This window comes from Triticum urartu, chromosome 7, assembly GCF_003073215.2.
Source record: "Triticum urartu cultivar G1812 chromosome 7, Tu2.1, whole genome shotgun sequence".
Classification (NCBI taxonomy): domain Eukaryota; kingdom Viridiplantae; phylum Streptophyta; class Magnoliopsida; order Poales; family Poaceae; genus Triticum; species Triticum urartu.
In genome coordinates, this window is record NC_053028.1 from 267578600 (window position 1) to 267604105 (window position 25506).

General features: G+C 45.9%; 1 protein-coding gene and 1 long non-coding RNA gene across 2 annotated transcripts; one reads left to right on the forward strand and one right to left on the reverse strand.

The window, feature by feature from the left end:
* The first annotated feature begins 1964 nt into the window (after positions 1-1964).
* LOC125525677 (coiled-coil domain-containing protein 82-like) lies at positions 1965-5365 on the forward strand. The gene is made up of 3 exons (XM_048690679.1): positions 1965-3821; positions 3948-4934; positions 5030-5365. The coding sequence occupies exon 1, from the start codon at positions 2076-2078 to the stop codon at positions 3207-3209; it is 1134 nt and encodes a 377-aa protein (XP_048546636.1). The 5' UTR covers positions 1965-2075; the 3' UTR covers positions 3210-3821; positions 3948-4934; positions 5030-5365.
* A 332-nt stretch (positions 5366-5697) lies between these two features.
* On the reverse strand, positions 5698-6492 carry LOC125522678. Its single transcript, XR_007289915.1, has 2 exons — positions 6190-6492; positions 5698-6019 (listed from the first exon to the last, which is right to left on the reverse strand). It is a non-coding gene; the product is annotated as an uncharacterized LOC125522678 (long non-coding RNA).
* Between the last annotated feature and the right edge of the window lie 19014 nt (positions 6493-25506).

Genomic DNA, 25506 nt, shown 5'->3' on the forward strand with positions numbered 1-25506 from the left:
TAGCGCCGGACTCCCTTGTGATTTGGTGGATGTTGCCTAGTTCATACATGGTATGTTTGGTTTGAGCCCAACTAACCCCATCAAAATTTCCGCATAACCAAAGCAAGGGTACAACAAAAAATTGGCAAATTGTCGTTGTTTGGTTTGTGGCCATCATATCTAACCAAATTTTGGCAAATGGAATCTTTGTTGTGTTTTGTTTACCACCATCTGACCACATGATGATTATACTAGTTCTAACAATATTTAAATGCATCTATTGTCTAAAATGAAGAAGGCATACAGACCAAAACTTAGATGCAATTTTTCTTAAAAAAGATGTAGATGCAACAAATGTGCAATAAAGTCACCAAAATAACATAGTTACATCATTGATGCACTTGTAAGTCGCTAGTAATTATCCGCTAAAAACGTTGCTAGTAACTGTCCCTGCAAAAAAATGTCGCTAGTAATTGTTCGCAACATAATGTTGCATGCAGTTTTTTGTAAAGATGATTACCTCATGCAGCTGCTAATCATGCACATGCCCCAGTGTCTCACATTTTTATTGAGTGAAAAAGTGCCGCTGATTGGCTACAGATCAACCTTATCATACTGCATGAAATGGGGCAGCGCCCACCAAATCACCGGGGAGTCCAGACGTTGATGTCAAACTGAGAGGATTCGTTGATCTTGGTTGTATTTTTCTTTCTTGGCTAATGTTTCATTATGCAGAGACTAGCGTTTTGTTGTCTCTTCATATTTGTCAAGTTGATGTTTACATGACTTGTACTATGATCTTTATGATCTAAATGAAAAATGTATTTTAATATGGCCTGAAGCGCCTGGGCGCTAGGAGCTCTCATTTGTACGAGTTTTCTAAGTGCTCGGCTCCTACTTATCCATCGATGTGTTTCTCAAAAGAAAAAAAAAACTTGTCCATCGATGCCAAAAGAACGACTAGGAATGATGTGTTAACTGCCAAATCAACCGGGATTCAGGGTATGTTTGGTTTGAGCCCCAACTAGCTCCATCAAAATTTTTGGCATGACCAAAACAAGGTCATGACTAAAAATTTGGTAAGTTGTCGTTGTTTAGTTTGTGACCATCATATCTACCATTTTTTTGCAAATAAGATATTTGTTTTGTTTTGTTTGCGATCATTTGATCACATGATGATTATACTAGTTGTAACAATATTTAAATGCATCTATTGTCTAAAATTAAGAAGATATACAGAGCAAAACTTAGATTTAGTTTTTCTTAAAAAGATTTAGATGCAGCAAATGTGCAATAAAGTCACCAAAATAATATAGTTACATCATTGATGCACTTGTAAGTCACTATTAATTGTCCCCTAAAAAAGTCGCTAGTAATTGTCCATGCAAAAAAATGTTGCCAGAAATTGTCCGCAGCACCATGCTACATGCAGTTTTTTAAGAAAAAGTCTAAAAATAACCTTGATTTCGTTCTCCAAGTCTGAATCAAACCCTGAAGTCAGAATCCCTGAAATTGTCACCCTATCTTTTGTTATCCCCGTCTATCCCGGCCCTTTAGACGTTTGTTTGCACTGGGATTGAATATGTGGCGGAAAGAGGGTGAAATAGTTGGACTAACAGTGGGTCCTATCGTTCTCATAAATCCCAGTATCTTTTCGCTCCCTCCCCTGTTTCTGCCCCTCGACGCTTCTCCTCCCGTCCCTTCTCGCAGCGGCCATGGCGATTGTCGGTGGTTGATCTCAGGGACGGCAAGACGATCACGGCGGCCGGAGAAATCTCCTGCAATCCCCTTCCTCCTTCTGTTCCTCTTCTCATCTTTGCATTTTTTTGCCATTGATTGTCTCTGGTTAGGGTTTCTGGGCAGGAAAATGAGGTTAATTAGGGCATTGATTTGTTGGAAAACATTGGATTTACTTTTACATTTAGTCCGGAAAAGCTGTACTAGCCATTGATTTCGTCCAAAAATGTGTGGCAATGCAGGTTAGGGTTTGTGCTCTCATCATGGATGCTTGAGACAAACTGAATGTGCGGTTTAATTTCGGTGGGCAATTTGTTCGAATAGGACCTACTTTAGACTATGTTGGTGGAGATGATGGAATGTCAGAGATTGAAAGGGATAAATTATCTTTGCCAGAGATCAAAGAATTTCTTGGTGATCACATACCTTTTAAAGAAAGTATGAAGCTTTACTTCCTGATCCCTGGTAAAAAACTAGTGGATGGCCTATTATTTTTGTGTGATGATGTTGGCTGTATGAAGATGTCTGAATGCATAACTGATGGAGGAGTGGCTGAGGTCTATGTGGAGTACTTTGGGGAGCAAGATGATGAAAGTGCAAGTGATAGTGGTAGTGATTTTGAAAATGAGATGAGCAATGAGTTAGATGGAGGGAGTGATACAGAACCAGATGCAGTCATAACTGCAGAGGAAGATGTTCAGATAATTAGTGGAAATCCATCATCGTTGACTGCAACAGAAAGTATGCTTGTACCAAATGATAGTGGTGTTATAACCCAGGTTATTAGCAGCCCTACAAAGCACAATTTCAGAATGAAACAGAGGACTAAAAGTGCACAAGTTGAGATACAGAGTTTACAAATTCAGGCACAAAGTTCTCAGGTTCAGCTACATACCTCTCAGGTCATTAATCCAGGAACACATAGAGATAATGCAGCAGATCAACATACATATGAACATGAGAGTGATGACAGTGGCTCTGCAATTTCAGACAGTGAGGAAGATGATAGTGATTATGTGGCAGGAAGTGATGAGAGTGGACTGGAAGAGGAATATGTTGAGCTAAGGGAACAAGCAAGGGCTTTTAAGAAGAGAATTAGAGACTCAAAGAGATGGGCTAAGAGAAATCCATCTGGTGCCGTTCCAATAGATCTAGTGGCTAATGTGGAAGAAGTGGTAGGAGAAGACCACTTTGACTCAGATGACGAAGATTACTCATATGATGAGGACAGTGATCATGAAGGAGAATTTGTTAGGAGGAAGACTAAGTTCCCAAGGTATAACCCTAAGGTAGATATTCCACTATTCTGCCTAGGAATGGTTTTCAGGAGCAAGGATCAGATGAGAAAGGCACTAATAAAATATGGACTCCTGACATTTAGAAGTATAAACTTCATGAAGTCAGAAGAAGGGAGGATTAGGGCTAAATGTGGATGGCCTGGATGTCCCTGTACTATATATGGTGCTTATACTAGCAGGTGTTCTAGATTCTAGGTGATCACATATGAAGATCAACATGAGTGTGCACCTAACAGAGACAATCATCTTGTCACTGCAAAAGTTATTGCTAGGAGATATGAGCATATCTTAAGAGCCAACCCCACATGGAAAATTGATAGCATTAAAGCCACTGTTCTGAAAGATTTCTTTGCTGATGTATCAACTTCAAAGTGCAAGGCTGCTAAGAAGATAGTGTCAGAGAAGCTACTTGCTGGACTGAAAGATGAGTACACCAAGGTGTTTGATTACCAGCTTGAACTACTTAGGAGCAATCCTGGGAGCACAATCCTTGTTGGCTTGGACCCTGAGTACATGGATCAAAATATCTTCCAAAGCTTTTATGTGTGCTTTAGTGCTATGAAATAGGGTTTTAAAGCATGCAGAAGAGTTATTGGGCTTGATGGTTGTTTTTTCAAAGGAGCATGTCAAGGTGAGTTGCTATGTGCTATTGGTAGAGATGCTAATAATCAAATGTATCCAGTAGCTTGGGCAGTAGTGGAGAAAGAAACAACCGAAACTTGGGAGTGGTTTATTGGCCTGTTGATAAAGGACTTGGATATTAATGATCAAGGTGAAGGATGGGTGTTCATATCAGATCAGCAGAAGGTATGCTGTTAATTATGAGCTTTTAAATGATCATGTTGTCAAAGCATGAAACATTTATGTTGGTTTTTTAGGTGTACTCATTTGTCTTATGTACAAATGCTAAATAAAATTCCAACTTCTGTGTAGGGCTTGATCAGTGCAATGCAAGACTACTTGCCAAAGGCACAACATAGAATGTGTGCTAGACACATCTATGCTAACTGGAAAAAGAAGTTTAGAGAGCATGCTTTGCAAAAGAAATTTTGGGCAATTGCCAAGGCTGCAAACAGAGAAGACTTCATGTATAGGAAGGCCAAGTTAGCTCAAGATACACTTGAAGGTGCAAGGGACATAATGAGGACAGAGCCTAAGCATTGGGCAAGAGCATTCTTTCCTGTTGGATCCCTTTGTGACTCAGTGGATAACAATCTATGTGAGTCCTTCAATAATGCTATAGTTGAGGCCAGATTCTATCCTATCATCTCCATGCTAGATTAGACACAAGATGACACTTAGAGTCCAAGAAAATAGAAGCAAAAGTGCAAAGTGGAAATCTAGTGATATATGCCCAAACATTTTCAAGAAGCTTAAGGTGGCCATCAAAATGACTCAGTTCTGTGATGTTCTCTGGAATGGCAAGGAAGGGTTCGAGGTGAAACATGTCAGTGGCAGAGGAAGGAGCTATACAGTAAACTTGGACAAATGGACTTGCTCTTGTGGTTACTTTCAGCTGGCAGGGCTGCCTTGCTGCCATGCCATTAGTGCCATATACAAGAGTGGAAGAAACATAGCTGATTTCATTCACAAGTGCTATTCAGTTGAGCAATTTAAGAAGATATATGAACACTGCTTGGAGCCAGCAGAAGGACATGAGAGATGGCCTGTCTCTGACAAACCTAGACCACAAGCACCTGGGTACGTGAGTATGCCAGGTAGGCCTAGGAAGAATGACAGAAAGAGAGAAGAGGGAGAAGCACCAAAGGAAAGAAAATGTCAAAGCATGGCACTAAAATTACTTGCAGCATGTGTGGCCACAAGGGCCACAACAAGACAGGCTGCAACAAGAATCCTGAAAAAGGGAAGAAGAAGAATGCCTTCCTGAAGAAAACTGGCAGGAAAATGAAGTCATCTGAGGTAAATACAAGTTCACTCTCTTTTTAAAATGATTGTCCTTTTATTTTAATAATTTGTGCAATGACATGCCTATGTACTCTCATATTTTGCAACAGCAAGCAAACACTGATGCTCAGATCAGAGCAAGCCAACAGGCTAAGAACGGAGGAGAAGTTCAAGCACAAGCATGAACAAGTGGAGGGAAGAGGAAGGCTACAAACAAACAGAATGTGCAAGCCAAGAAAAAAAATCAAAGAAATGATATGATGGACTAGTGATTTAAGTTAGCATATTAATGTACTGCTGGTTATTTCATTTTGCTGGTTATGTCACTTTGTTGGTTATGTCACTCTGGTCATGTAGTACCAGATATGTGTTGAACTAATGCATCTATGTAGAACTGAACCAATTATGTCTTTCCAATGCAAAATATCCAGAACTAGTGATTTCGTTACTCTGGAGAAATTTACTTGTTGTCTGTGATACGTGTTTATGTATTTCCAATGCAAAAATATCCAGAAGTAGTGATTTTGTCAGTCTGGACAAATTTACCTGTTATTTATGTGATATATAGATATGTGTGTATGTCTTTCCAGTGCAAAATATCCAGAAGTAGTGATTTTGTCAGTCTGGACAAATTTACCTGTTATTTGTGTGATATCTGTTTATGTCTTTCGAATGCAAAATGTACCAGCTGCTATTTTGTCACTCTGGACAAATATCCAGAAGTAGCACTAGCTGCTATTTTCTAAAGTTGCCGACCAACAAAATGAACCAGCAAATATAACATCATCCAACAATATGAAGTACCATTCCATCATCCAGCGATTACATCATTCTGCTAGTACAAAATTTTGACATTACATTCATCTTCTAGCTATCAATGCAGGACAAATCTTGCAAATAAACTTGCCACTAACATGATCATGCCATAAAACACAATGCTGGACATTTGTTTTCTTTCTAAACTATCACATCTTGCCCTATTTGCTTGAACTTCTGCATTCTTCTTCAGAACTAATTGTCTCAGTGCATCCTCTGTTCCATTTCTCTGCATCTGTTCCATCCATTGCTTCCAGCCATCACCACATGCAGCTTCAAACCTCCTGATTGCATCCCAAAGATCCATTAGTAGTTGTACAACAAATGGGTAGCAGGGATCATCATGCCGCTGAAAAAAAATCCACAGCCATCTCTCTGACTGAAACAGTTCATACCATCAGAAACGGAAACAAGGACGAGGAAAAATTACAAGAGAAGAAGATTGGAAGCTTACTACAATTCCATGAACGCAGCAGTAGAATCTTCCTACAGTGGCATTCCACTGCCGGCTCGTACGCCATGGGGTCCTCGCAGTACGGCACGGACGACCTTGACGGAGCCATGTGCCCACGACCTCCGCCTGAGTACGACGCGCGGGAGGAGGAAGACGTCGTCTATTACTGCCGGAGCCCGCCTCCTGCTTGAGTAACCTTCGTTGCCGGCGTCGCCGCTGCCGCCGCCCGTCTCCAGCCTACTAACGATCCCTAATTTGGTTCCCCTGCTCAAGCCCTTAATTTGCCCCCGCCGCTGCAACTTAAGTGAGTACTGGAAGGGGCCGCAGTCAGTCTAGCATTGCATCCAATAAACCCCTAATCCTTGCCACGTAAGCAATCCTGAAGCCCAAACCAGCTTTTAGCACTAATCAGCCGGGATAAACCGGGATCAAAAAATACAGAGTGACAATTTCAGGGATTCTGACTTCAGGGTTTGATTCAGACTTGGAGAACGAATTCAAGGTTATTTTTAGACTTTTTCCTTTTTTTAAAGATTATTATTGCATGCAACTGCTAATCATGCACAGGCTCCGGTGCCCCACATTTCATTGAGTCAAAAGGGCCGCTGATTGGCTACAGGTCGACCTTGTCGTACTGTCGGGCTGTTTGGATTACTACCAAAGCTAGCCCTGCCAAAAAATTAGCCTGCCCGCATTTTTTGGTGGTTGTTTGGATATGCACCTAAAAATTGGCCTGCCCAGCCTTTCGGGGCGCTCCTCTGTGTTAATCTTGCCGATGCGCGGGCAAAGCGAGGGCGCAGAAAAGCTTCGCCAAAAAATTCTTCAAATTTTCAACAAAGATTATGAACCAACCATGTGCATGATGACATTTAGATCTCACATTTACTCATACCAATGACATAACCAACTAGCGAGCAATAATAAGATATCTCAGATACAAACAATTTGTCAAAACAATCATGATATAATATAATAACATGGTATCTCGCTATCCCTTTTTGAGATCGCAAAACATAAATGCAGAGCACCTCTGAAGTTCAAGTAGCGACTAAATATTGTAATTCATAGTAGGAGAGATTCAGTCAAGTCACACCAAACATTAACTATACTCAATGCATAAGAATGACAATAGTGCTCCCCAACTGGTGCTTAAATAAGAAGGTGATGACTCAACAATAAAAGTAAAATAATATAAAAGTAAATGGATAGGCCCATCACAGAGGGAAGCATTAAATTGCAGAGGTGCCAGCGCTCGAAGCTTGAAACAGAGATGAATATAATTTTGAGAGGTATGCCTTTCCTATCAACGTCACGACCGAGCGTTTTCAATATCTTCCATGCTAAACACATTAGCGACGGTCCCCAAACTGAAAGGTAAAGTTTACCCCCCCTCCACCATACAAACACAAGTCATGTCTAGCCAAATCCTTGGGTGCCCTCTGGAAGGATCGATATAGTTGACTAGAGGGGGGGGGGGGGAATAGGCAACTAACAATTTTTAGTTTTTCTTTACCAATTTAAACTTTGCATCAAAGTAGGTTGTCTAGATATACAACTAGGTGAGCAACCTATATGATGCAACAACAACAAGTAAACAAGCAAGAACAAGAAGCAAAACAATATAAGCTTGCACAAGTAGAGGTACGAGATAACCAAGAGTGGAGCCGGGAAGACGAGGATGTGTTACCGAAGTTCCTTCCCTTTGAAGGGAAGTACGTCTCCGTTGGAGCGGTGTGGAGGCACAATGCTCCTCAAGAAGCCACTATGGCCACTGTATTGTCCTCACGTCCTCACACAATGCGAGATGCCGTGATTCCACTATTGGTGCCCTTGGAGGCGGCGACCGAACCTTTACAAACAAGGTTGGGGCAATCTCCACAACTTAATTGGAGGCTCCCAACAACACCACGAAGCTTCACCACAATGGAATATGGCTCCGCGGTGACCTCAACCGTCTAGAGTGCTCAAACACCCAAGAGTAACAAAATTCGCAAGGGATTAGTGGGGGAATCAATTTTCTCTTGGTGGAAGTGTAGATTGTGGCCTCCTCAACCAATCCCTAAAAAATCAACAAGTTTGATTGGCTAGGGAGAGAGATCAGGTGGAAATGAAGCTTAGAGCAACGATGGAGCTTGGGGGTGGAAGAGATGGTCAACACGGAGAAGAAGACCCCCCTTTTATAGTGAAAGAACAAATCCAACATTTATCCACTAACTCAGCATGCGACGAGCGGTACTACTGCACTAGACAAGCGGTACTACCGCAAGGGCCCGCGATACTACCGTGAAGCACTTCGGTACTACCGCTGGCACGACAGGGGCTAAAACCAGTCCTGAAGCATTAAGGCAGAGAGCGGTAGAACCGTTGGCGCGGAACTACCGTGCCCCCTTGCGGTACTACCGCAAGGCAGGATTAGTCTAGGCTGGGAAGGCACAGACATATAAAAATACATCCGTGGCAACTTCTGCTGAGTTTCAATCTATGCAAAAATCCGACACGGTACTACCGCAAGCCAGGAGTGGTACTACTGCATAGGGCACGGATGTAAAAAATTACATCCGCCCCTACTTACGCTCGTGCTGTTGTGCAGGCTTGAGGCCACGGTACTACCGCGTCCAAGAAGCGGTACTACCGTGAGCACCTGCGGTACTACCGCGCCCATGGCCGGTACTACCGCAGGGGCCTGCGGTACTACCGCTCTGAGGAGCAGTACTACCGCATGCCCGAGTTCAGAAACACTAGGAGTCCTTCCTTTTGTAGAGATACGGAGAAACGGAGGATGCTCCAAAGAGCCAAAGGAAAGGTGGTGCAGAAAGGAACGAATGTGTACGTGATGATTCCACCCAAACCTTTCCAATGCGGACCCCTCTTAATAGTATGGCTTTCCTACGACTCAAATCCACCGAAAAAATGTAGAGAAACACTGTCTTCAATAATCTTCGAGGGGCACCAAATCGTCTTGTGCTTAGGCATGATATATCTGAAATGCTCAATGCACACAATTAGGCCGCAAAAACATTGTCATCAATCACCAAAACTACTAAGGGATAAATATGCCCTTACAATCTCCCCCTTTTTGGTGGATTGATGACAATACGAGATTTGCACATAGGGATATAAAATGAAGCATAGGCAAACTCAACATCTATAAAATATCGACGAGCTCCCCCTAGATGTGTGCACACTAGAGAAGTGCTTTGGACTGCACGACACACATACTAGGATCAACACTCCCCGTATATTTTATAGGCGAGGCATATCTTGCAATAAAATAACTAATATTAAGCAAGGAGGCAAGATAATAGACATGAGCATAAAGTAACTAGCAAGATAGCATAAGCTCACGGGCTACTAAGCATGAAAGACAATAAGATACGCTAGAGTGCATATGTCTTACACCATATGAAGAGGAAATACGACTCACGAGCAAACCAAATCAACGAGGTTCAACAGAACGAAAGCAAGGCGATAAAGCGAGACAACACACGACACGACACAAGACTTGCAAATCCTACATTCTCTCCCCCTTTGGCATCGAGACACCAAAAAGGCAAAGAGGACCCCTACAACACAGGTGGTAGCTCAAGCTGGAGTAATCACTCGTCACGCTCCTCGTCGGTCTCGGCAGCGGGGATGGTCTCCTCCTCAGACTCAGTCCACTGGTAGCCCTGCTTCGCCATCCATTCTGCCTCTTGCGTGATGTGCTTCTTGGACCCACTGGATATCTCCTCGCGAAATGTCCTCAAGATCCTCTTGTCACGGCGGCGACTCTCCTTGGAAGCAACATGGGTCCTGTACTGCCCCTTGGCTTGCATACAGAACAAGGCCTTCATCTCGGCCTTCAGCTTCTTAGCCCATGAAGGCTCAGTAGAGGGAGGAGCATACCCAGCAGAGCTGTCCTCATCCGCTTCCTCCTCCTCAATCTCATCCTCATCCACATCCATCTGAGCAGCCTCTGCCTCAGCACGGGTAGTGGTGTTAGCCCACTAAGGCTTGATGCGGAGCTTGATGGGCTCGTGATGGATCCAGTCGAGGGCATTAAACTCATCATTGGGATAGGGCTTCTCCCAAGTCTTCGAGATCAAGTGAAACAGGTAAGGACCATAGATGGGTACCTTACGGTTGAACACCGCAAACCGTAGCTCACACCACATGATATGTGAGACATCAAGTGGTTGCGTCTGAGCACGACGCGCCTCCTCACAGATGAGCACCATATCCACGAGATAGGCATGTACCTTATCCTTGTCACCAATGCGTGGAAAGAGGGAGTTGCGGAAGATCCGATGCATGATGTCAAGGAATGGGTTCAGCACCCACGCCTTCTTGCCACTGGGAAGCTGCTTCTCAACATAGTATTGCTGAAGCTTGTTCTTGTTAGAGGACTCAGGGTTGGCATGAGGGCGAACACGAACAGGCGAGTTGAGCCCCTCATCACGAACCTGTAGCAGATCCATGAACTCCCTCCACTTAGCGGTCATACATTGTCCATTGGTCATCCATGTCATGGTCCGTGCCTCATCAGTATGGAAGTGGACCGAGGCAAAGAACTGAGCCACAATCTCAGGGTCAAAGTCCAAGTGGAAAGTGATCAAGTCCTTAATGCCAAACTGCTCCACCAGGTCCAAAGCCTCACCAAAATATGCCCGATGCTTATCCTGCCTCATATGATTCATGTCAATCCAGTGCATGTCCAGGTAGATATGTTTTGCTTGGCCTTGATCACATCCAGATAGATAAGATTCTACTGCTTAGTCTAGAACAACTCATTCCCTCTGAAGTTTGCACGGAGATTCACATAGGGGTTGATCTTCCTTCGAGTGACAAACTCAGCTAGTGGCATCTCATCCATGCCCATTGATGGCTCCCTGGTCTTGGTGGCGGTGGTCTTGGTTCTGCGTTGGGGGGCATTGGAGCCCTCTAGAGCCTCATCTTGGTTGCGCAGGCTCTTCGAGCCCGTGTCGCGGACGGGATTCGAACAACGGACATTGGAACCGCAACCACCACCTATGACACACAACACAAGAACACGCAAGAGAAGCGAGAAGGATCAATGAAAAGACCACAACAAAACAAATGAAACAAGTAGAAATAACATTGGGTAGTTGCCAAAGGGAAGGTTCGACTTCAACGGCAGTACCACACCATTGCGCGGAACTTCAATTTTACTGCTGCTCCAGCCGCGGTAGTACCACGCCGGGATGGCACGGTAGTACCGCGCCTGGAGCGGAAGTAAAATTTTACTTCCGCGCCTCGCGCGGTAGTACCGCTCCCGAGGAGCGGTAGTACCGTATGAGGTGAAAACGGCCAGAGCGGTAGTACCGCACGGGAGGTGCAGTAGTACCGCTCGGGGTCAGATCCGTGGTGAATCAGATATGGGCACAGCCGCAACAGTGGAGCGGTACTACGGTTGATAAAAAAATTGTGTGGCAACATACCAAATAGCATCTCTACTGCACTACTACTCTCCTACTTCCTACTCTTGCAAAGATTTGGCCTAAAATCTTAAGAACAACACGCATCTCCCCAAAAACCTAGAGACAAAACAACGAGGCAAAGAGAGAGGGATTTGGGGAGAAACCTTGTTCCATGGAAAGAGGGCGAGGTGGGGAATGATCCCACTGGTCGGAATGCGAGGAGAGCGGCTGGAGATGGAGATCTGGCGAGGTCCTTCGGCGCGGTTCTTGGGCAGGAGAGAGAGAGACGACATGGGGAAAAGGAGTTGAATGGGTATGGGGGAGTTGGAACTCCCCCTGCCCGCTCTTAACCCCACGCGCTCACGACTGCACGGTAGTACCGCGGGTCATCACGGTTGTACCGCCCGGGCGGAAGTACCGCACGCGGGGCGGTAGTACCGCTCTTCCAGTGGCAGTAAAAAATTACTGTCGTGCTGGTTGCGGTAGTACCATGCTCAGCTCCTGCGGTAGTATCGTGGCAAGCCACGGTAGTACCGTAGACCCAAGAAAATGGAAGTTTCGCAAACAAGAGAGGAAAACAACATTTGCAATGCAACCTTCACGAGAACAGACACACCAAAGAGCTAACACACGAGGCAACTCAAACACAAGCTCAGCACGAAGAAAGAAAGGCAAAAGACAACAAGGACCAAACACGCGACACAACCTCTCCAGAGAGAGGGCGGTGGCTGGAGCCACCTATGTTTGAGTTAATTGGTATGGCACCGCGAAGAATTATCCTTGGACCCATGACCAAAACTCGTCTTTGAAGCACAAGTACCATAAAAAATGGCTAATGTGAAAGAGTTGATCAATTTATGCATAATGGGGGGGGGGGAGAGTTCATTGAGAGAACAACACTCCCCCTATGCCCATGCCTACACCTAAACAAGATAACAAGTTGAGTATGGTGGGGTGTGCAAGGGTTCAGGCCACATTGCTCGAATCAATGATATTTAGCTCATGCCTTAACTCGCGAAATCTTGCTTCATCCAAGGTCTTCGTGAATATATCTGCAAGGTTATCATGAGTGTTGACATAGTTGAGCTCGATCTCCCCTCGCCTAATGTGATCCCCGGATGAAGTGATACCGAATCTCAATGTGCTTCATCTTGAAGTGTTGCACCGGGTTGAGAGAAATCTTGATGGCACTTTCATTGTCACACCAAAGAGGCACTTTGTCACAAATGACACCATAATCCTTTAAAGTTTGCCTCATCCATAGAAGTTGTGCACAACAACTACCGGCGGCCACATACTCCGCTTCGGTGGACGAGAGAGACACACAACTTTGCTTCTTAGAGGACCAACTTACCAAAGAGCAACCAAAGAATTGGCACCCTCCGGAAGTTGACTTCCTATCCACTTTGTCTCCCGCCCAATCGAGTCCGAATAGCCTACAAGGTTGAAGTTTGCTCCTCTTGGGTACCATAAGCCAAAGTTTGGGGTATGAGCCAAATATCGAAAAATTCGCTTGACCGCCACAAAGTGGCTTTCCTTAGGTGCGGCTTGAAACCGTGCACAAATTCCCACACTAAACATGATATCCAGTCTAGATGCACAAAGGTAAAGCAAGGAGCCAATCATGGAGCGATATACCTTTTGATCCACTGCTTTACCATTGGGATCTATGTCAAGTTGGCATTTGACGGGCATTGGAGTGGAAGCTGGCTTGACATCACTTAGCTTGAATCTCTTGAGCATGTCTTGAGTGTATTTGGCTTGGTTAATGAAGGTCCCTTCTCTTCGTTACTTGACTTCAAACCCGAGAAAGAACTTCAACTCTCCCATCATGGACATCTTGAACTTTGAGGCCATGAGAGCGGCAAATTCCTCATTGAAAGCTTTTTTAGGAGAACCAAAGATAATATCATCAACATATAGTTGGCACACAAACAACTCCCCTTTGACCTTCTTAGTAAAAAGAGTGGGGTCAATTTTCCCAATTTCAAACCCACGATCTTGCAACAACTCGGTAAGGTGGTCATACCACGCACGTGGGGCTTGTTTAAGGCCATAGAGTGCCTTATCGAGTTGGTACACATGATCGGGAAAATAGGGATCCTCGAACCCGGGGGGTTGTTTGACGTACACCAACTCATTAATAGGACCATTAAGAAAAGCACTCTTCACATCCATTTGTTGCAACTTGAAGTTATGATGAGAAGCATAAGCAATCAACAAACAAATAAACGAGCAACGGGAGCAAAGGTTTCACCGTAGTCGATACCCTCGACTTGGGAGTAGCCTTGTGCTACCAAGCGAGCCTTGTTGCGGACAATAATCCCATGAGGAGCTTGCTTGTTCTTGAATATTCACTTGGTTCCAATGACATTATGATTCCCCGTTGGCCTTGGCACCAATCTGCACACCTTGTTGTGCTCGAAGTTGTTAAGTTCTTCATGCATGGCATTAAGCCAATCCGGATCTTTGAGTGCCTCATAGACCTTTTGGGGTTCAACACAAGAGAAAAACGCATGATGTTCACAATAGTTTGCCAATTGTCTATGAGTGCTTACCCCCTTTCTTATGCTTCCAAGCACATTTGTCATGAGATGAACCTTAGTAGAGAGCTTGGATGCAATCTTGGCGGCACGACGCTCCAATTCCTCCTCAGGAGTGAGTTGAGGAGTGGTTACTTGATCATGTTGAGCGTCGTCTTGAGCTTGTTCTTGATCTTGAGCTTGCTCGGAGGAGGGAACTTGACCTTGGGAATCACTTGGTGGTTCAACACCATCTTGACGTTGATCTTGCCCTTGGTCTTGTTCATGAGGTTGAGGGCCTTCACTTTGTTCTTAGGAAGTATGTGGGCCTTGGGTTGGTGATGGTTCCACTTGAGTGGAACATTGTCCTTCTCCTTCGGCCACAAGGGGTTTCTCAATGGGTAGGATAAAACCAACACCCATTCTTCTTATGGCTTGGGGAGGAATTTCATCACCTACATCACAAGTGCCACTTTGCTCCACTTGGGAGCCGTTATTCTCATCAAACTCCACGTTACACGTCTCCTCAATAAGTCATGTGGACTTATTGAGGACATGGTAAGCATGAGAGTTTGTAGCATAACCAACAAATATGCCCTCTTGAGCTCTAGCCTCAAATTTAGACAAACGGGCACCTTTCTTGAGAATGAAACACTTACACCCGAACACACGAAAGTACTTGAGGTTGGGCTTGTTACCGGTGAGTATCTCATATGGAGTCTTGTTCAAGCCTTTGCGGAGATAGAGCCGATTGGATGCATGACACGCGGTGTTGATGGCTTCGACCCAAAAGTTGTATGGAGACTTGAACTCCGCCATCATGGTTCTTGCCGCATCCATCAACGTCCGATTCTTCCTTTCCGCTACACCATTTTGTTGAGGGGTGTAAGGTATGGAATATTGATGCTTGATCCCCTCATCACTAAGAAACTCATCTATTGGGGATATTACTATTAGTTGAGACCCGCCCAGGAGGGGTCGGGTCAGCTTCAATGGCGGGTTACGCAAGAAGTTCAGTAAGCATCCAAGTTTGTAATTTATTAAGTCTTATAGAAGGCCCAAAGGCCTGGGGCCGGTTTGAGGCCCGATATTGTAAACCGCCACATGTAAGGAAATACTTGTATAGAAAGACATGTAAAGAAAGTCACCGAGCCGGACACGATTATGAGCCGGCCGGGACTCTGTAGGCCACCTGGCGTCAACCCGTGTATATAAGGGGACGACCCGGTGGCGGTTTAGGGTAAGAAACAACCAAGTCGATAACCAAGCCAGCGAATTAAGCCTCTTGGAAGTCGAAACCTCAGCAATACCAATCCCAACTAGACGTAGGCTTTTACCTTCATCGTAAGGGGCCGAACTAGTATAAAACTCTCTCGTGTCCTTTGTCCCGATTAACCCCTTTAAGCTTCCTAGTGCGATGGCCCTACGACTAAGTCCTTGCTCTAGGACATCTGCTGTGTCAACTCCACGACAGTTGGCGCCCACCGTGGGGCCAGCGCACGATGGATTTGAGTTCTTTAAGGGCAACTTCGAAGGGCTCAAGGGATACGCTGTGGGCCGGATGACCAAGAGTCATCGCGTCAAGATCTACATCGACGACGAAGGCTGGGGCCCCGAGGCCGGCTCAATCGAGTACGGGTACCGGGTCCCCTTCGGCGGAATTCATGTCTTCATTGGCCGGATCGGCGGGTCAGAGCCTGAGCCGGATGTCCACACCGACCTCATCGAAATGGCTCAGCGCGCCGGGTCCACCTATGTTCAATCTGTCGTGAAGCATGCCTTCGTAGGCTGCATCCATGGCGGTGAATACTCCGAAGGATCAATGGAAGGCAGGGAGACGGCCATCTGCTCTGATATGGCATCATCAACAGGGGAGAAAGACTCATTGTACCAACTGCAAGACGGCTTGCTCGGGGGCTGTTCCGATGGTAGTAGTATTCCGGACCCCCTTGAGCCGCCAAATTGGGCCGGAGTCTTCATGGCAGGGACGCAGCCCGGGAAGAACTCCACCGCAGCGACAACAGCAGCCACCGGGTCGGCAGCTGCCGGGTTAGGAGACCCCGCGCGCCCCCTGACTCAGGTTCTCATGGACCTCATGGATAAATTGACGACTCTGTTAACCGCTGTGGTAGAGCCGGCGGATAAAGCCCAGCATGACGCGGAAGTGGCACGCGTGCGGGAGGAGATGGTGCAAGCTAAGGAAAATTTGGCCGCGGAGGAAACCCGGATGGCAGCAGAACGAGCAGCTTTGGATGCTCGTGCTCAGCAGCTTCAAGCAGAAACCTTCCGGCTCTCCATGGATCTTAATGCATCAAACGAAGTCATGAGGAGGAGGCGTCAGAAAACTCAGTCGCGTCTGGCTCTAACACTGGATCCGAGGAATCTGTTCCATACACCCGGAGTTGGAGGGGGCAACCCGCCGGAGGCAAACCGTGTCGAGATGCCCAGTGCACCAGTTCAGCCACGCACCATGGAGCCGCCGTGCATGAGTACAGCTCCTCCTCATTATATGTCAACACCCCTGGGTCACTTTTCCAACCCCATGGAGAACCTCATTGCGGCGTCGGCTTGATTGGCAGCTCTCCCGATGGAAGGCGACTCACCAGCAGCAATTGAAACCCGGAGGGTAAGAGAACTACTTCAGACAGCTTTGGCCCAGTAGGATGCATACTCCTATAGTCGAGATAGGATTCACTCAACTCCTCGCCCAAGCCGGAGCCCGAGTGACAGTAGGCACATGGAATCTGCAGAAATGTCAAGTAATGCTCAACGTCACAATCGGCCATATAGGTATGAGCCGGTGCGGGCTGGAGCTCTTAACTTGGCGGATCAGGAGAGGATTCGTCAAGAGGCAGAAAGGGCGGCTCAGATAGCAGCAGAGCAGGCGGCTCACCAAGCCTTTCCGGCTTATCCAGCAACCTCGGTTGAGGCAGGAGTGGCTACAAGAACCGGAGGCGTACCTTGCCTGGTCCCAGCCATACGCAATGAGCGATTGCCCAAGGATTTCAAGGGACCTCGTAAGGTGCCTAACTACACGGCTGACTTACAGCCAGGGGCTTGGATTGAGAGTTATGAGATGGCTATGGAGCTGTTGGAGGTTAGTGATGCTACAATGGCCAAATATTTTACCATGATGTTGGATGGAACGGCTCGGACCTGGTTGAAAGGATTACCACCCAATTCCATCGGCTCATGGGCAGAGTTGAAGGCACGGTTCATCCAGAACTTTAAAGACACGTGTAAGCAGCCAATGTCGATTGTGGATCTGACCAATTGCAAGCAAGAGGATGGAGAATCTACAACCCATTGGGTGTGCCAGGTCAAGGAAATAATACATTCATCTGATAAGATGGATGCCGGCTCAGTAGTTTTGATGTTGGAGAAGAATTGCCGTTTTGAACCTCTGAAGCAGAAGTTGGGGTGACTTAAACGAGACTGTAATGACATGGGAACGTTGATGGCGGCTCTTGTCAAGTATGTCGATTCTGATACCACCAAAGACCCGGTGTCTGATGAAGAAAAGGCAACAAAGGGAAAGAAGAACGACAATGGCAAGGGTCACCAGCATAACCCGGCAAATCAAGGAGGTAATAAGCGTAAGGCTGATGAGTTTGTTGCTAATACTAATGCACAGGGTGGTAATCAATGGCGCAAGGGCAGACAGCCCCCTCGATCAGGCGGGTCAGGCCCCACCCTTGAACAGCTGTTGAATGAACCTTGTCCCAGACACGGCACCAGGGAGAAGCTAGCTACCCACTTGTGGAAGGATTGTACGATCATGAAGGCATTTAAAAATTCAAACGCATTTGATGGGGGTCACGGTCTGGGTGGTGGTTCAGGCGGCTTTCAGGGCCCGGGCGCTGGTTCAAGCGGAGGAGGTTTTCATGGTCATCCTGGTCACCAGGGGGGATATAATCAGCAACACGGCCAAGGGAATCAACAACAGCAGCAATCCGGCTATCAGAGCAACCTGAAGCAGTTGAGTAGCGGATAGTATCATGTCTTTACTACCAGTTTATGTAAGAGAGACCAGAAGCTCCACATGAGGGCCGTTAATGCTATTGAGCCGGCAGTTCCACGTTACTTACGTTGGTCGGAGCAGCCCATTGTATGGAGTAGACAGGACCACCCGCCCCGGGTTGATAATCCGAGTCACTTGGCGTTAGTAGTGGCACCTCAGGTTGGTGGATACAAATTTACTAAGGTACTCATGGATGGAGGCAGCAGCATCAACATCCTTTACTATGAGACGTTTCGCCGGATGGGATTGACGGATAAAAATCTTAAACAATCCAACACTGTTTTTCATGGTGTGGTGCCTGGTAAGTCAGCATACCCAGTTGGTAAGATCGAGCTGGAAGTAGCTTTTGGAGATGAGTATGACTCCAGAGCAGAAAAATTAACCTTTGAGGTGGTTAAAATCAAGAGCCCATATCATGCTTTATTTGGGCGGCCGGCTTATGCCAAGTTCATGGCTCGGCTGTGTTACGTATATTTGCAGCTCAAGATGCCGGGTCACAAGGGCACCATTATAGTCCATGGAAGCCGGAAGATAGCCTTGGAATGTGAAGAGGGGGATGCTGCTTATGCTGAATCTGTTTGTGCAACAGAGGAGTTGAAATTCTACAAGGATCATGTTGACCCGGCGGACATGACATCATTAAAGAAACCAACAACAGAGCATGAGCCGGAGTTAAAGTTCAAATCGGCTGATGACACTAAGATGTTTGACTTTGTGCCTGGCGATTCATCCAAACAATTCATTATTAGTGCAAACTTGGATCCGAAATAGGAAAGCGTGCTCATCGAGTTCATCCATGAGAACCGAGACATCTTTGCATGGAAACCTTCAGACATGCCGGGTGTCCCGAGGGAACTCGCTGAGCACACTCTTAATATTGATCCAAAGTTCAAACCTGTCAGATAGTTTCTTCGCCGGTTCAATGAAGAAAGGCGCAAGGCCATTGGAGAAGAGGTGGCTCGGCTCTTGGCGGCCGGGTTCATTGTGGAGGTCTTCCACCCAGAATGGTTATCTAACCTGGTGCTCGTGCTAAAAAAGAATGACACCTGGCGTATGTGTGTGGATTACACAGATTTAAACAAAGCCTGTCCGGCTGATCCTTTTGCTCTTCCCCGCATTGATCAGATCATTGATGCTACGGCGGTTTGTGCACGGTTGAGTTTCTTAGATGCTTACTCCGGGTATCATCAGATTACGATGGCAGTCAAGGATCAAGAGAAGACATCGTTTATAACTCCTTTTGGGGCTTTCTGCTATGTGTCTATGCCTTTTGGGCTCAAGAGTGCTCAGGCGACTTACCAACGGTGTGTGCAGAATTGTCTTCATGATCAAATTGGGTGCAATGTTCATGCCTATGTGGATGATATAGTAGTGAAGTACAGGGAAGAGGAAACCTTGGTCACAGACTTGAAAGAGACTTTTGATAATGTTCAGATTTACAAGATGATGCTTAACCCGGCCAAGTGTGTTTTTGGAGTGCCAGCCGGCAAGCTTTTGTGTTTTCTGGTGTCTAACCGAGGTATTGAAGCTAACCCGGAGAAGATCAAGGCAATTACATCCCTGGCCAAACCAACCTGCGTCAATGATGTTCAATGAGTGGCGGGTCGTGTGGCTGCTTTTAGCCGGTTCATAAGCCGGTTAGGGGAAAAGGCCATGCCTCTGTATCAGTTGATGAAGAAAACAGATGTGTTTATTTGGAGCGATGCTGCGAATGCCGCTTTTGAGGATCTGAAGGCACAATTGGCTGAGCCGTCGGTCCTAGCTGCTCCCGTTGAGAAAGAGCCTCTATTGTTATACGTAGCTGCCAACTCACGAGCTGTTAGTGTGGCTATGGTGGTAGAGCGCAAGGAGGCTGGCAAAGAGCACCCGGTTCAATGGCCGGTTTATTATGTCAGTGAAGTGCTAATTGAGTCTAAGCAACGATATCCATATTGGCAGAAGCTTGTTTATGGGGTGTTCATGGAAAGCTGGAAGCTTAAGCATTACTTTCAGGGACATCCAATCACTGTGGTTAGCTCTGCTCCTTTGGGAGACATTATTCAAAACAGAGAAGCTACAGGGCGAGTGGCCAAGTGGGCAATTGAGCTTGGGTCTCATGGGCTGAAGTATGTTCCACGCACTGCGATTAAGTCTCAAGCCCTGGTTGACTTCATCAATGACTGGACAGAGATGCAGATGCCAGAAGAAAAGCCGGACAACACATATTGGACTATTCATTTTGATGGGTCCAGGCAATTGGAGGGCTCGGGGGCTGGAGTTGTATTAACTTCCCCATGAGGTGATAAATTTTGTTATGTGTTACGATTGATGTTTCCGTGCACTAACAACGCAGCAGAGTATGAAGCATTGCTCCATGGTCTTCGAGTGGAAAAGAAGATGAGCTTGAGCCGGGTCAGATGTCTTGGTGATTCAGATCTAGTGGCTCAGCAGGTGTCTGGCAAGTGGGATTCCAAAGACCCTCTCATGGCGGCTTATCGCCGAGAGGTCGATGCTATTGCAGGGTATTTTAAAGGTTATCAGGTGGAACACATTGACCGTCGAAAGAACGAAGCAGCTGATGCTTTGAGCCGGCTGGGGTCTCAATGTAAGCCGGTACCACCCAATACCTTTTTAGATGTTTTGCATAACCCCTCTGTCAAGTTGCCCATAGAAGAAGATTTAGCTGTTCCTGACCCGGAGGCGCAGTTGGTGGCGGCTCTTCATGTCATCCCCGATTGGACGGTGCCGTTCTTGGTTTACATGACCCGGGGAGAATTGCTAGCAGATGAGACTCTGGCTCGACAGATAACCCGGCGGTCTAAGTCCATGACAATTTCAGATGGAGAGTTATTTCATCGCAGTGTTTCCGGAGCATTTCAACGGTGTGTTTCCCCCGAAGAAGGTCAAGAAATCCTTCGTGAGATCCATGAAGGCGATTGTGGTCATCACGCCGGGTCAAAATCTTTAGTGGCCAAGGCGTTTCATCACGGTTTTTACTGGTTGACGGCTCACGCTGATGCAGAAGATTTGGTCAGTAGATGTGATGGGTGTCAGAAATTTGCACGACGAGCGCATGTGCCGGCACAAGAGCTCCGGATGATTCCAATCACTTGGCCGTTTGCAGTCTGGGGGCTTGACATGGTGGGACCTTTCAAAAGGTCTAAAGACAAGAAGACACATCTCCTGGTGGCTGTTAATAAGTTCACTAAATGGGTTGAGGCGGAGCCTGTGAGTAAGTGTGATGCAGCCACGGCGGTTCAGTTCATGAAGAAAATAATCTTCCGTTTCGGTTTTCCACACAGTATTATCACAGAAAATAGCACTAATCTGTCCCAAGGGGCTATGGAAGAGTTTTGTCAGCGAGAGCGCATCCGGCTTGATGTTTCTTCTGTAGCTCATCCTCAATCCAATGGTCAAGCTGAGAGAGCCAATCAGGAAATTCTGAAAGGGCTAAAACCCCGTCTTATGGTTCCTTTACAACGAACGCCGGCTTGTTGGGTAGAGGAGTTGCCTTCAGTGTTATGGAGCATCAATACTACACCCAACAGGTCTACGGGTTACACACCCTTCTTCATGGTTTATGGGGCAGAAGCAGTATTGCCCAATGACATCCGTCATGACTCGCCCCACGTGGCGGCTTATGTTGAAGCTAACAATGAAAAAGTCAGACAGGACGCTTGACTTATTGGATGAAGAAAGAGACTTAGCAGCAGCACGGTCAGCAATCTATCAACAGGACCTGCGTCGTTATCACAGCCGCCGGGTTAAGACCGGGACTTTTTAGGAAGGCGACTTGGTGCTCCGGCTCATCCAAGATCTTTCAGATGCACACAAGTTATCCCCACCTTGGGAAGGACCCTTTGTGGTCAGCAAAAATTTAAACAACGGGTCTTACTACCTCATTGACGTCTGAGAGCACATAGACTCACGTAAGTCAGAAGAGGAGAACCCATATGACTATTAAGGAGCTGATCATATTTGAATCAAGTTTAACCTTTTCTAGTCCGACTTATGATCGTATCCGAATCTAGCTGTAAATCTTATGGTCACTTGGGGGCTTCCTGTTCAAGCATAGGTCGTATGCGAACCAAAGAGAACATAGCTGTCGTAACCTTCTTGATCGGCTCAAGGCCAAACTCACTTGGGGGCTTCTTGATCGTATCCGGATCATAGCTTAACCCCTTTTGAGCCGACTTGGATCGTATTCGATCAGGGTCGTTAAAAACCTCTCAAGGTCATTTGGGGGCTTCCTGTTCAAACACAGGTCATATTCGAACCAAAGAGAACATAGCTGTCGGTACCCTCTTGATCGGCGCAATGCCAAAGCCACTGGGGGCTATATGGTCGTATTCGAACCTTAGCTTAACCCTTTTGGTCCGGTTTACTGATCGTATTCGAATCAGAAACCCCCAATCTTTTGAATACAGAGTTAAAATTATGTTTGTTGCTTTCCTTTGAGTTTTTGCTGTTTCAATATTACAAATGAGTTAGCCTGGTTTTGTTCGCCAGCTCAATTATTAGACAGCACAGCCGCCCGGGTTGTTCAAACCGGTGGTCTAAGGATCTAAAGGTACGAGCAACTGCGATATGATTATTGAATATTCAAGGATTATTAACTTTCATACATATTGAATTATCAAGTTCGTCACCCGGGTTATTTGAGCCAACGGCCTAAGAATCAACAAGGACAAGGTATAATTCTTATTTATACGCGCTTACCGGCTACGTTAATTTAAGAGTTAGTATTAAACCTTATCCTTTATTTATATTTGTCTCTGTTCTTTGAGGTGGAGATATGAGTTGTAAAAGAGGTGTTTAAACCCAGTTGTTTCTAAACCGCCTTGCCAGGTCTTTCTTTTTTCCTTGTGTTCACATGAACAGAGTTTAAACATTGCAGAGACAAGCATTAAACGAGGCATAAGAAAAGCATTAAAACATTGGCACCCGGAAGCATAGATTCACATAGAAGTGTTTTATGCGCGATGGCATAAGCAAACATACGGTGTTTTTAGCAGCTAAGCTATTACAAGGCTTTATAAAGCCCATGAAGATGATCATTGTCCTTTCCTCACCGGCTCAACATCTTGAATCTGCCGGAAGTTGGGTTTTGACCAGTCATAGCCGTTCATGGCGAGAAATTCAGCTTCGTCATCAATCAGGCCAACCGGATCAACCTCCCGGGCAAATGTGTCTTCTCTCACCGGTGGGATCACGTCGGTTACTTTATAGGAAGGAGGGGCCATCTTCTTATTCTCATTATCAAAACCCGGTTGATACTTGTCCACATTGGTATCATCTCCAAGGCTAGTCGCCTGAGGCCGGACTTCACGGACGCAAGCTATAAAGTCATCCTGATCAAAAGGAGACCCATCCTCCTTCACGGTAGGATAACCCCTTGCCACGTCTGCCGGGTCTAGATCTGGTACCCAAGCCTTGGAGCGGCTTAGGTAAGTCAATGCTCCGGCTCGCGCGCAGGAGCGTTTCACCTCTTGGAATCTGGCAGGGAGAATGGACAGCTTCTTCAAGACGTCACTGATCCGGTTAGACCCTTGATTAGTAGGAGAGATGGCAGCCAGAGCTCGTTGTGCGCCGATATACAATTGTGCAGTTAAAGTGTACACGGCTTTCATCTTAATCAACAGGTCTTGGTTTAGATTCTTACTTCGCAGACCTACATGCATTTTTCACAGTCAGTTGACGAATCATATTCCGGTTTGACAAGAAACACATATGAAAGAACAAATCAGGAAGCTTACCAAAGATAACAGTGACCATCTGAGACACCCGACCTTTTAAACCGTTTAGTTCGGTTGAAATTTCCTTCAGAGCTGTCTCGGCTCGCCGGGTCAGAAGTATCTTCTCATCTGCCCATGTTTTCTCTTTGACAGCAAAGTCGGTCTTCAACTTCTCCGTTTCAGAAAGGCTTATTTGCAGTTGGGAGGTGGAAGACTTAATTTCTGATTCCTGGTTCGCTAGCCGGGTCTTTGTATCAATCAATTGGGAGTTGAGTTCAGACAATGCATTCTGTGAAAACATTCAGATAAATCAAGATTTGGTTTCAAATTCCAGTATCCAATTTCAAGACTCAAGTCTCAAGTACTTTATGAATAAACCACTTGACACTTGGGGGCTAATGTATGTCAAATCAAATTTTTATGACTCTACCAACATATTTGAAGTCCCAAGTCCTTTACAAAGTAATAGCACTTGGCACTTGGGGGCTAATGCACGCAGTTCAGCAAGTTTTTCAAGTTTAAACCGGAGTGTTAAGTATTTTGAAGGTGGTTTTCATTCTAAAAGTACCGATTCATTAATGCTCAAAATAAACCGGTCCTTGGGGACTATGGGTCAAGTTTTGTTTCTATCAGGCAATGATTCAGAGGTAAAAGTCTCGGCCTATATTTTAAGTCTACAGGTTATTCCGTTTCTCTCATAAAGCTGAAGACTTGGGGGCTGAAGGAATATTGGTAAACTGGAAGTAACATACCTCATACTTCAACTGAAGTTGCTTGACCATCTCGATCTCAGACTCACGACTGGAGTGGACATGGCTGAGATAGCCGGATAAGATATCATTGGCATTGAGACGGTCATAGTTGGCGATATCAAAGCGAACCTTCTGTCGTTCCAATGCTGCTTGCTTTGCTATGCACCGAGCCAACACTGTTGGATTCCCCAGCTCAACAAAGCGACTCCCAGTAATTTGAACATCTAGAGCATGTGGAGATGGCGGGTCGATTGCGTTTGACGGTCCGGTTGTAGAAGGATTGATAGTGGTGTTATCAAGAGACGGCTCCAGAGGATTTGCTTCACTGATAATTGGCGGGTCTTCTGGGGCGTCAGTTAATGGAGAAGGCGGCCTAGCCGGGTCAGATGCTAGTATTGGCGGGTCTTCCGCTGGTTTTGTTACCCCCGCTTTCTTGGACTTAGCCTGACCGCTAAAGAAATATATATATATATATATATATATATATATATATATATTACAGACAATCACCATCAAAGGTACAATTGATCAACCCGGAAGAAAAAAGGATCTCTGATTACCTAGGAGCAGTCTTGTAAGTTGGAAATTGTGTTTGTGATGAATCGCCCGAAGAGCGAGACACCTCTTGAGGAAGTAAAAGAAAGGAGTTAAAAGGAATACAATGAGCAGGATTCATCAAAACTAGTTAAGGGCAGTAATAAGTAAACCTCGTTCGGACGTTTCCGAGGGGTCTGTTCAGGGACGACAGCCGGCTCATCTTCAATCTAAACTTCACGACGGCTTTCATGCTGCTGCTTTTTCAAATGAAAGTTGGGATCCAAGTAAGCTAAGGGGTTAGAAAACCTTACTTTACGGATCACTCGTCGAACTTTGTGTCTTGGTAAGGGCTCT